The 12,788-nt window shown below is 36.4% G+C and overlaps 1 protein-coding gene across 4 annotated transcripts; it reads right to left on the reverse strand.

The window, feature by feature from the left end:
- Positions 1-174: 174 nt before the first annotated feature.
- On the reverse strand, positions 175-7,422 carry LOC122319369 (probable pectin methyltransferase QUA2). Of its 4 annotated transcripts, XR_006245066.1 has the most exons (11): positions 7,073-7,422; positions 5,709-6,423; positions 5,486-5,618; positions 4,651-4,891; positions 3,911-4,136; positions 3,542-3,717; positions 3,109-3,412; positions 2,178-2,316; positions 1,050-1,424; positions 579-648; positions 177-495 (listed from the first exon to the last, which is right to left on the reverse strand). XR_006245066.1 is itself a non-coding variant. In XM_043137411.1 (9 exons), exons 2-9 carry the CDS (start codon positions 6,413-6,415, stop codon positions 1,260-1,262), a joined length of 2,091 nt encoding a protein of 696 aa, XP_042993345.1. In that variant the 5' UTR covers positions 6,416-6,423; positions 7,073-7,422; the 3' UTR covers positions 757-1,259. The 4 variants fall into 4 exon arrangements, 2 of the variants coding, with proteins under 2 accessions (XP_042993345.1, XP_042993347.1); XR_006245065.1 differs by having other exon boundaries at positions 175-648; XM_043137411.1 differs by lacking the exons at positions 177-495; positions 579-648 and having other exon boundaries at positions 757-1,424.
- Between the last annotated feature and the right edge of the window lie 5,366 nt (positions 7,423-12,788).

Raw genomic sequence — 12,788 nt, forward strand, 5'->3', positions numbered from 1 at the left:
AAATGCTACATGTCATTCCACATTATATATTTTATATATTAAAATAATATTTTTTATTTTTTTTATTTTTTATTTTATTTTATTCTTATTAAACTAATTAAATTATTATATTTATCATCTACACACTACATATTTATTATAGAAAAAATAATAAAAAAATTAAAATAAATGTAGTGTGTGAAGTGTGAGGATGATAAAAAGAATTTTCCTATACTAATTTTACGACACTCCCAAATTAAGCCCCGAACAGCCGAACTGACCCATGCCGTGCGTGCCAGAATAGATGGAAAAAGCTCTCTCCTTCCGCCCGTCACAACCAGCTCAGACTCGCCATCTCCATGGTTATGAATAAAATGCAAGAAAACTTCTCTCGGCTCTATCTGCTTTGAATCTTGTGGCATCGTCGGCGTATGTGTAGCAACACATGCCCGCTTTAATTGGTGTATTTTGGACGGACTTCTTGAGTTCTTTCTTTGAGAAATAGCGTTTTCTATCCTACTTTTGTAAAAAATTAGGAGGAAGAGCAAGTAAGACCTCGCAATTGGTTAACCAAAACAATGAAACGCAACGCATCTCACCTCATTTGGACTCTTCATAGTCATTACACGTGCAATGCATCTCGTCTTGTTGCCACTTGCCATTGTATTACTGTTGTCCATTAACAACAAGTGTTACAACAAGTGTTAATAAAACGACAAAATTTAAGTTAAAGAGTAGAAAAAAATTAATGTGAACGTTACAAAGACAAAAGTAAAATGGACGTTAAAGAATGTTCATATTAGCTTAACAGAACCGGTCTTGCTGATGAAGAAAAAAGACAAGCAAATTGGTCGGCAATAATGAATGGGCTGTCAGGCATTTTACATACTAAAAAGCAAACAGCAGTGGATTATTCTGTAATCTTCTTCACAATCTTAATCATGTGGTTGTATAGTTATACTTTGACATCACATATGAAAATTGAATCTCATCCTGTACTTCTTGGCTTGCTCTGCGCCTAAATTGCGTACTTACTTTTTGACTCATAGCCCTATAAATTGCGTACTTACATGGCCCTATGAAAGCCTTACGGCTCCATAGTTGTTGTGGTTGATTCCACAAAGATTCTCGTGTTTCTCTATCACTCTGTTTTCTTGATTCTTCTGCTCAAAAATTATCAATCCCCCTTTCATGGTGGAGCTCTATGATGATTAATCAACACCCAGAAAATAAATACAGAATACTTCTTCGAATGTAGCTTCTTCTTCCCCCTCTGAAACTCATGATTGGATTGCTTGCCTCTTGAAGAAAGGTTTCTGGCAAATAAGAAGTCTCTCGTCACTGTTACTTTCCATTTCTACAACTCGTGCATCCCACTTCAGCCTTGACGTAAGAGCTCTTGCTGATTCAATGAGGGGAGCTGTGTCACGGAAAATCACCCAACCCTGCAGCAACCACTAATGTCAGCATATATATCGTGATGGAGCAAACAGAAAGCTGTTCAAGACAGCAAGTAATATGAGCATATTCAGTTTTGGTGGTATTTAAAATAATAAGCTCGCAAAACTCATTTGAATAATATAACCATCCAGGTTCTGTTTAATTATGGACAATCTTTTTTATTTACATTTGTTTTGAGTTTATTTTCTCAAGCTGCACTATTCTTGAGTTTGGTCTTCTTATACAGTCATATGGTACAGAAAACAAATTGAAATTAAGGTATAGATATAGGTCAGTAGATTATGAACTCGTAACACTGGTTTTCATAAGATTACGACTTACAAAAAGTTCAATCAATTAGACTACAGAACCTCAAGTCAATGTACATGGCGCCCCCCAATTTTTTTACATCTATTTTATAAAGAGGCATATAACGCTTTAAACACTAGAACAAAAATAATATGCAACTCGTTAAATAGAATGATGAAAAATCATGTCTTGACGGTCTACCAGAAATCAGCAAAGAAGAACATGATAACAGAACAAGTGTACGGTACAAGGATGACAAAAATTTAGCCTCACAAAAATGGTCCAATGAAAAAATGTTAATTGAATGCAATCTCATATAATTCTATGTAAATCAATTGCTTTGAGTATGTCTAATTGATATTTTGCCACAACTTAGCAATTAATAATAAAATAATCATGTCACAATAACAATAAAAGCAACATATAGAAAGAACTATATGATTTGGTACCTCTGGACGAAGTAGTCGATCAATCTCAGAGAAAAGATCAAGTGTGGTGCACCTGCGCTGCTGACCAATTTCAAGGGATAGAAGTCCTGCCGCATGGACCAAGTCATAAGTTCTCGGATATGTTGGAAAGGATTCACACCTGATAGAGAAATGAAATTATATCATAAGCACAAGTTGAAACAATAAACAAACCATAGATTATTTACAATATTGTTAGACAGAAGAACAAGACAGTGGCCAACAGATAAAGTATTCATTCCTTAAATCATACATTACTCGAAAAAATCATTCTACAAAAATGCTCAGTTTTTATGGGTTCCTTGAACTGTATTTAGATTCTTGGAAGATGGCATATCCATTAGAATGCACCATGGATTTAGGAAACCTTTTCATTAATATTCCAAACTAACTCCAAAGCTCCAAAATATTTGAATGCTAAAAGTCGTATCACGAATACTGATTTAGAAACTAGGCAGCATTATAATTCTCAACACATACATATTTGAGTTATAAATTTGGCAGGTAACCACCAAAAAATTAAAATAACTGCTAATTTTCTAAATCAACACTTCCGCTAATGGACATGTCAAGCAAATGAAGTTTAACAGAAGGATCGTAAGGTCAAGCCCCTTTAAATGGTTATAACTTATGCATTCTGTTTTAGATGACCCAACAAATAGATCATTGAAATAAATTCCAGGAAAAAGGTGACCAATGAATATCTGAAGGACTAGGTTGATGCACTTCCCCATGAATCTCCTATCCCTCCAGTTAGAAAGAAAACATGTATCATGGATCAATATATGACCTCACTAACTAAACTTATTAAGCTGATATACTATCCTTGCATATAGATGAAGCACTGGAACAACATGCATACCAACATGTATGGTATATAGCGAGAACAGTGGAAGGTAGAAGGTGGCATTACCAATCATGTAATACACCAACAAAGCCCCTATCCATGATCAAGGGAAGGTAGTTGGGTCCATTTGTAGGGACCACATTCATGACCCACACGGACTTCCTGGCTTCCAATAACGCTGAATTGAAACCACCAAAATTAGCATTCATGTCCAGCACATTTCTAAGCATGTTATATGGTGGCGAGGGATCCTCATCACCAGGTCTCTTTGGATGATCAGAGAATATTAATGGTGACAGAAGGGACCAATAATTACGGACTGCCGCTTTCCAGTTGTCAGTATCATCAGCAACTTCTTCCGGGTGCAGACCTGACAGAATATTTCAATATAGAATATGGAATATAATAAGACAAGGATTTGCATACTATGCAGTTTTTCTTTAGTAATATATCATTATTAGATTGCTGCTTAAGAGCTGTGTCCAAACATTAGAATTACCATAGAGAGCAAGTTCACTCTTGTTCAAGTTAGCTCTTGATGGCCAGCTTGTCCTCTCCTCAATAGGAATCCATCGGCGGCTCTGTGCTCCCGCTATGCAGGCTTGAAGTGGTTGATAATATGGGGATTCAACATCATGGTTTTTGCTACATAAAGAAGGGCCTGAGCCAGGTTTCCTACAATTACAAGCAAGTTATACTAGGAATCAGAACTGCCTTAAATTACTTATGGACAAAACCGCCTGCACTCTATAAAATATAAATTTCATTATATCTATGAACACCTACATACAGATCTCTACATACACACATACAGAAGCATGTGTGAGCGTTTGGGAGTGCATGTGTACCCTTATGCTTGTAGTCTTACCGCGAATTGTAACAATTCCTTTTACTAGTCTTTTTCCATACGATAGTTTCATCTTGCTGTGACAACATCTCCCAGCACAGTTTATCTGCAAAATCACGAAAAAAATTCCCCATTTTTTTACGCTCTTTGGTTCGGAGTACTCCTTGAAAATTGGTAAGCGGCGATGTCCAGACAAAGTATCCACCAGGTTTTAACACTCTATCAACTTCAATCAGGTAAATGCCATCTGTACCACATGATATGAACATACGGTTACTACCCAACTCGAAAGCCAAATGGATTAACAAATGTCTGAAAGAGGAAAGACAAAATCTCAGAAAGAAGAAGAAAACAGGTATTAATGCATCTTGTCAAATTGGGTGGCAACATTAAATAAAAGGATCTTATTTCATTTGGACATTTTTCCCTAGTCCTGGACGCTAGAAAATGAGCATACTTTAGGCAACAAAGAAGACAAAAAGAAACATGTGAAAGAAGGCAAATTATGGAGGCAGCATCTTTACCTCCTCCATAATTTGCCTTTCATGGATAAAAACTCACATATGCTCACCCTTTATGGATGCTTATTCAATTATGTTCTGAATTTAGTGTCCTTTTGATATTTGACTTGAAGCATACTTACCTATTTGGATAAACATTCACATGTATGGTCAATACGTTCTTCATAAATTTTTATTTAATTATGTCCTTAATTTAGAATCACTTTGATATTTGACTTTAAAGTTTCATATACTGAATACCTTTTTGGTCCCAATCAATGCCGCATCGTGCACAATGCAACATATCAAAAGAGAGAGATGGATATGGTAACTGTTTTGAAGAAAAAGAAGCAATCATTGCAGGAAGACCCCTTTCGAGAGTCAGTTGAACTTGACTGCCCAAAGCCTCATAGTTTGCAATGCACATGGTTAAGAGCTCATTGGAAAAAAGATGTGCTCCAAAGCTACCATAACCACATCCTATATCCAGGATGGTTCTAACCTGCAAAATTTAGGAGGTAATCACATTCAATCACCATTTCAGACAAGGGAAGGTAATGTCAAAATCAAGCATTTGAGAATTGGTGATCATGACCATACAATAAAAGGATATTGACAAACACGTTGCATACACACGTATATACATCACGATCTCCAATGTAGAGCTTTGATAAATAGATCGGATAACAATATTTATACAACAACATGATGCTGACTATTGTGTCAAAATGATAGCATCATAAACCATAAGATGATCTGCCATGTTTGAAAAATCAAACAGAAGACACCAGCCCGGATAGAAAGTTCCATAATACCAAAGGTTTTTTTATAATTATTTTTCAAAGGGCATACCCTACATCCAGCACGGTGATTTGGCATGGACCCTACCAATTCACATTAAAAAGGCTTGTGCCCACAGAGTCTGTCACATTCATTGCAGTCAGAATGATCCAAGTCAAGGTTAAAGAGTTATAGCACAAAGGAATATGACTACAGAATGGATGATATTGATGGGGAAGGAAAATCAAAAGGATAAAACAAAATAAAAAATGTGAATAACCACGAACAAAACAAAAAAATGTACATAATTACTAACCCCGGCATGAATGAAGTTAGATTCATTTCTCAGCCCAATCATTTCTGCAATTTGATGGGAGTAATCTTCAATGCCATCAAACATGAGAGAGGCTGAACGGAAGGAGATCTGCTCTTCATCCAACATCATCATCCTGAAACCACCATATGGAACGGAGAAATTATAGAAAGAAAAAGGAGAATGTAAAGCTCATATAAGAGAGGTAGTAAGAGGCTCTGCTCACCTCTTGGTCAAACTTCCGGAAGACATTACCTCCTGTGCAGTAATTTTGACATTTGCAAACCAGATGACATCTCTTCCAGTAGGCCACCGAAGAGGAATTTTATAATTAAGAGGTGCAAGAGCCAAACAGTTTTGCCTCGGCTCGTGCCCACAGACCCTGTCATATTCACTGCCATCAGAATATCCCAAAGCAAGATTTGCCGAAACATTGAAGCAAGGAACATGATTTTCAAAGTCCTGAGGACAGAATTCCAACTCTTTCAACCTTGAGGAACCCAGAGAAAGCTCCCCAATATCCCACAAGTCTAAAACAAGTTGTTCTTGGAGTCGCCTATAACCACGGAATATGTGACCTCTCGATGTTGTAGAAATAGAAATCGCCCACCAAAAGGATCCAGTGAGAGCAAGAATTACAATCAATACTAGACTGAGCTTTAAAATCAGCATTGTTATTCTCTGCCTAATTCTCGGACTTCCAACGAGCAATGAATCAGATGCAAAACCATTTTCTGCGATACCATTTTTAGGAGTAGAATTATCTGGGAGAAGTAACCGAAAAGGAAACCTCAGGGCAAAATAACTCTGATCAGAACCTCTTCTATCCAGCTCTTCCTTTTCTGTTTTCTCTTTCATTTGAGAGTCCCACAAATCATTGTTGCTCCCGTTGCTCCCAGAGATCCGTGCACCCCTATGCAGAGGCCTGGACATCCTCTGACCTGGAAACCCCACCACACGAAAATTTGCAGTAAGGAAAAAGAGGACATAAACAGAGTCAAAATAAAAAGAAACAAAGAAATCACCCATTCAAAAAATAAAATTAAACGAATAGAGCCTATTAAATAAAAATGTCCAGAAATCTTTCTCGATAAGAAAATAATAATTTTCACTGCCGGGATTTGAACCCGGATTCTAACAACTATTTAGAATCTTTATTCACCCAAACAAATCAAATCCTAAAAAGCATGTAAACCCAGAATAGATTTCCAGTCAAAAGAACTAAAACACGGAGCATGAGCTATGGTGTCATTGCATACAGTGCACACAATTCACGATAATAGATCCACAAACCGAATTAGCAGGAAGAAGCTTCCCAAAAAATAATGTAAGCTGAACCCAGGAAAGGGAAAAAAAATAGTGATTGAAATTCAGATAAAACGAAGGGAAAGCGAAGCAGATACATTTCGCTATAACATAACATACTATAGTTACTGAGTTGCGAAACCCGAAACTAACAAAACGGCACATATCCCATTTACATCAATTCAATCGGTGTCACGGATCAGCAGCACATCATACAAAACCCAAATCAAAATACAAAACATATCAAGCAAAAGTGAGAGGTAGTAGTCGAAAACTAAACACTACCTTATTCTATGGGCAGTAGAGCTGGAGAGAAAGCAAGAGGGAGAGGGAGAGAGATAGAAATGGAGCAAGAATCCCTGAAAATCAGCGTGAATTCACGGGGGTTTGGTTAAGCCACAAAACACCCCCTGTATTGTCTGTCTTCTTTGGCTGTTTCACGCAGTATCTTTTGCTGTGCTGAACGCTTAAAAGAAAGAGGAGAGAGGGAGAGAGAGCACAGCGCGAGAGCAGCAGACTTTGTACCGATCCAATCATGACAGAGCTCGTGAAAACTCTCTGTTTATTTAAATAATCTTTTCTAAAATTATAAAGAAACTATATGAAATGCATCCCTACAATAAATGTGAGATAAAATAATAATAATAATAATAATTGCATCCCTACCACAAAAAAAAAAAAAAACAAGGCACTGTATCATAAATAATGTACACTCTCCCAGCCCCTTTATTAGATACCCATTTTTCTAAACACTAAACTCCAACCCAACTGTAATTCTCTCTTCATTTTTTATTTTAAACCAATCAAATCTCAATTCCTCCTGAAATTTACTCGTTACATTTAAATAAAAATAATTTTATAATTTAATGTATAAAATTTTTATGTAAATTAAATATTTCTCCTTGCACACACAGCACCGAGCACATTTCAATGCATGGAACCTGCCTTTCTGTGTAAGACAAAAATATAACACGTTTCTCTGTACAACAATGGGAAGCTTATTTACTTGGTGGCACGATGTCGCGTACACATATACGTGGTAGATCTGATAGAGAAGGAGACAATCTTGACATCGAAAATTATATTAAAGATTGGTATATGGATCTCATTTGAATTGCATCTTATTTGTCGGACTCTGACTCCATTATTGTCCTATTTTGCCAGTACTAACATTCATACAGCACACACTTTTGTATATTTCCATGCAATTTACCGGCACTGAAAATAAATTCTACGAAAAATTAAAAAGGATATGTTCATCGGCTGTGTACGTTGTCGCCGGTGTCGAGCATTCTGGAGACGAAATGATGAGGACTTTGGGGGTTTAAAAAGGAACATAATTAAGACAGATTGTCAACAGCCGTAATTACAACGCGTTAATCGCTCTGGCAAATTAGATTTGTCACTGTCAGAGAGCTCGAAAAGCTATTCCCAGACTGTTTTGAGATTCCGCTTTTTAACCTATGTGAGAACGAATGGATGATCTCGCTCAGAGAATCAGAAAGGGAATATTAATTGTTAATGGAAATGCAATGGCTTTGCGGAATTAAATAAATGTTTCCAGAATGATGCGTTTAATTGATCAAAGAAGAAAGAAGTAGCAGAGTGCAGTTTTTTGTGTGTGCGCGCGCGCGCAGAGAGAGAAGTCACATGCGGGAGTGTACTGCAAGTCAAGTTTTGGAGGTCTGTCGGTGAGCGAAGGTTTCAAACGCGTAGGCCATATTGCGGAGCGGTGAGATCTGTGCGCGTGTCACCTAGTCACTTACAGCTTTGTTTTGGCCACCGTCTCCGTTGTCCGCTTGTAATCGTGGGTGGTGTAAACGCGGTTTTGAATTTTTACTTTGAATTGAATTGAATTGAATTTCGAGGGCACGAGTTTTCACGGGGCGTGGTTTTCACATTCATGTGTAGAGGAAGGAGGAAATTAATATTTTTCAACTTTTTGGTCACGGGGTGCATAAGTTAAATAAAATGGGGTCCAAAGTGTCGACGGATAAGGCTCTTGATTTATTAATCCTTATTAATCCCGTGAGCATTTTTTAACTCTATCTTATAATATTTACAATTTTTGCGTGAATAAACAGAATTTGAATTATAAAACTGTTGGTGAATAAATTTTATATTGCATGTAGATAATATTTTGGATATGTTTATAAGCAGTGAGCAAATTCTCTCTTATTGAATTAATTTTATGAGATGAGTTAGGTGCATGAATTTTTTTATGATATTATAGTCTGTCACAGAACGAACGGAGACCCACACTATTTATCTCATGACAAGTATCTGAAAAAATACTAGCATATACGTGAGGGATGATATTGAGGAATAAATTCTACGTTACCTGTAAATAAGGTCTTGTACATGTTTATAAAGAATGAACAATCCTATTTTATTAAACTAATTTTATGAGATAAATTAGACCCATAAATCTATTAAAAAAACAACTTAATTATCATTTTTTTACAAATTAAAACTTATAATATCGACAATATGGAGTATTTATCGAGTTTTTCATATATTTAAATAGCTTTTTATCCGTAAATAACCTAAAGAAATTGTGGTTTTTGCATGTTGTAATGCACCAAAGTAATGTTGCCCAGTAACTTATACCGATGTAATAAAGATGATGGCATTGTCCATGCCGTTGACACTCTACAGCTGACTTTGATCGTTGACTTAATGAGTGCTATTTTTGGTAATTTTCAAGATACGTTTTTTAAATCAAGAGAAAAGACACTGACCCACAATTTTCGATTCTTGGCCCTCTAACTACGAAAGATGATATCATATTGTTGTTTCGTGGGAGAATTAGAAATGTCAAATATCAATTGCAAGAGGACGGATCGATTTAACAAATTTAGTCTAAGCTTGTTGGTTGATGAAAACCGAAAACATAACAAGGAATTAGTCGACATTGAAGTTGTACTGTAAATGATCGGTAAACAGGATGAACGATCAAGATGCTTTTATGGAATCAACTAGCTGAAGAGTACAAGCCAGATGTCAAAATTATTAATTTATGAACATTTGTGGATTATATTGTTATTAATTAAAAACTTGAAAATGGGTATCATAATCGTATTTTCTACAAGTCTTTTTACCATGCAATTTGACAAGCCTTCATTTTCCCAGTTGATTCCTGACCTAAAAAAAAAAAAAAAAGTTGATTCCTGGACCGACCCTATCCCGGAACAGATCATTCCGGGCCCACCTTTTGTCAATGCATGATTACCGAAATGGGCCCACTTTTAATTTTGCACCCAAGTATTTCAGCCGGCAATATTACCTGGGTACCAGATTTTCCACCCTACAAAGAAGAAAGTGTTCAACATTGATTGAAGTCCATTCTGTATGATCCTTAGTTTCCATTGTAAACTTACAAAAGCTGCTTCGGTGGGGTTGCTTTTCTGCCATTAACTCATTTTTAATGCTTTTGCCAAGTCCGAATTCAAACGTACTGTTTTGCTTTTTGTTTTTTGGGGAGATATTTCGGAGAAAATATGCACCCTATGAGGAAAGAAGTCAGTGCATGGCTACCTACTTTCATTCCTCATTTTATTAATTTAAACTTACCAATCCTGATCCATAGGAAATATAAGTTTTAGTAGGAGTGTATATCTGGATGGTTATCTGTCCGGATTGCATCCAGGCAGATAGAATATTATTCTACCCGTCTGGATTCGGTTCTTTAAACTAAAATAAGTGTGGGTTTTTTATTCATGTATTAAGAAAGTGTCAATCACTATCAGACTCACGATTACCAAACACTTCAGTGGATCGTGATCATCCAATGTTGACTCCAAGAATTTTTTTTTTGTCCTAATGATTCACGAAAAACAACGAAAAGTAGTAGTAGTACGAAATTAATAAACGGAAGGTGAAGGATCTTAGGATATTGAGCTATGGAAGTCAAAACATGTTCATGCGATGATGTTGATGCGTATTCATGTAAATTAGCAATGCATCGAGTGTTTGAGCCTTTGACTTTAAAAAATAGATATATGTATGTATCGAACGGTGTTCCACTGTCGACGCAATAATTTGCACGTTTTACGCCTTAATAGCAGCGGACGGAGTCGACAAAATGACAAGCCAAGGCCCAGCACCACCGTTGTAACTTGCCTTTCTCGTCTACCTTATTTTTGGGGCCATTAATACTGTGTTTATTGATCATGGATCATGACTATCTTAAGCCCCCCATATATTTAGCTGCCACGTCGAAATTAAATATAATTAACAGTAGAATTTAAAAATTGACAAATGAACTAAAACTTAGGAAAACTAAAATTAGAAAAACTGAAACTAAAAGGATAATTGTGGAAATTTTTTTAAATTAATGAAATATATGACAATTAGTGCAGTATTAATGTTAAACGTTGTGATCAACAGAGCAATTCATAAAAAGGATAGCTTGGACTGATGCATATTGAAAGAACAAAAAAAGAAAAAAAAAAAAAAGGAAAATGATACACATGCAACTATTTTTACAATTATTTACATAATTTTTTTTAATGATAGAAATTTTTATAAAATAACTAACAAAATTAACATCATTTTATAAAAATATTCTCAATTTAAAATATGATTGTATGGATTAAGACTATAAAATGATATTTGTAGATCATGTATGATTACTAAAAATTATGTTATGCGCATTGAATTCGGATTCTTTCAGTTTCAGATAGCTTGGCATATAAGAGAGAACACTATCATTTTCGATTAAAGAAGACACATGGATCCATCTTTAATATATGCGGCTGTCATTAGTCCAAGATGATAGTAAGCTGAAAGTCGAATCCGAGCCTAACATGCCAATGAACTCTCAGTACTTTTGAATGGGAAACAACGATATATATGAAGACAGATGACACCCTTGGCCTCGCATCCATGAGGGCTGTCGATCGTCTGCATCAAATGGCCGGCCGAGACATTATAATTTTCCATCAATTTCGTTAGAAAAATACGCACAAGGCCACCCATTATCCCGAAGATGAGTTGATGTAGCAGGCGAAAAGGAGCTAGCTAGCCCACCTACCCACCTAGTGGGTGGCCCACCACAAGACCACAATCAATTAAACTTTGTGGAAAATTAACCATAATTAGGCTGATAGCCATGCATGACTATGATGTTTTTGGCAGCAACGCACACATATCATAAAGTATGATAACTGATCTCACTGTTCATGAAGTTTACCAAAACGAATTAGGTAATTTGCAAGCTGCATGCATGCCTGTAATCACTTAATTCTTTGCAACAATAATTGCACCCCTATTTCCACCGCAGCCCGCAAGTTGCTTGGAATTAGCCCCAGTCCCCCCCACTCACTCCCACAAGAGGTACGTAATTCGATGGATCATGACGATGCAGTGACGGAATCAGGAAATTGAAGTTGGAGAAACAAATTAAATTATGAAAATGTTTTTTTAGGAGATGATAAAAACGCTTGTAATTTTTAGAAAATCCAAATTAAAAGTGGTTTCGCAGGGCCGGCCTGGGCCTACGACGGGACCCCGCTCATGACCATTGCATGTGAGGTGTTCAATCTGGGGGCACGTATAGAGTAGTTGGATTATTTTTCCATGTTTGGTGATGATCATTTAGGAATTAAGAAGGCTGTGCGCCCCATGTCTATCCAAATTGCATGCATTGATATCATGCATGGTCGACAGTTATATGTGATGCATGCATGCATGTGCCTTTCCACATCAGCAAATTTATATAAGCTTACACCTGCATGAGGTCTCATGCATGCATATATATATGCATGATCGATGATTCCATGATTTGTAAAAGCTTTTAGCTGGCTAGGTTTAGCCTTCAATAAAGTAATGAGAAGTATACGAAAGCAACCGCATCTTTAATGCAATTATTAGGGACATGAGAAACATAAAGAAAAATGCTTTTTAAAAGAATCAAATTAGGGTAAGTGATGGCTATGTAGCACGTGAAGGTATGAGAGGAATTGATCGAAGGCCGTTCTTACATATGAATCCCTGCTCT

This window comes from Carya illinoinensis, chromosome 8 (assembly GCF_018687715.1).
Source record: "Carya illinoinensis cultivar Pawnee chromosome 8, C.illinoinensisPawnee_v1, whole genome shotgun sequence".
Lineage (NCBI taxonomy): Eukaryota > Viridiplantae > Streptophyta > Magnoliopsida > Fagales > Juglandaceae > Carya > Carya illinoinensis.

Excerpts from the sequence above, each read along its gene's own strand:
- LOC122319369 (XM_043137411.1), bottom strand. The coding sequence starts at position 6,415 with ATGTCCAGGCCTCTGCATAGGGGTGCACGGATCTCTGGGAGCAACGGG. Across the intron at positions 3,413-3,541 it reads GAGTGAACTTGCTCTCTATG|GTCTGCACCCGGAAGAAGTT; the intron begins GTAATTCTAATG and ends ATATTCTGTCAG. Across the intron at positions 2,317-3,108 it reads GTTGGTGTATTACATGATTG|GTGTGAATCCTTTCCAACAT; the intron begins GTAATGCCACCT and ends TTTCTCTATCAG.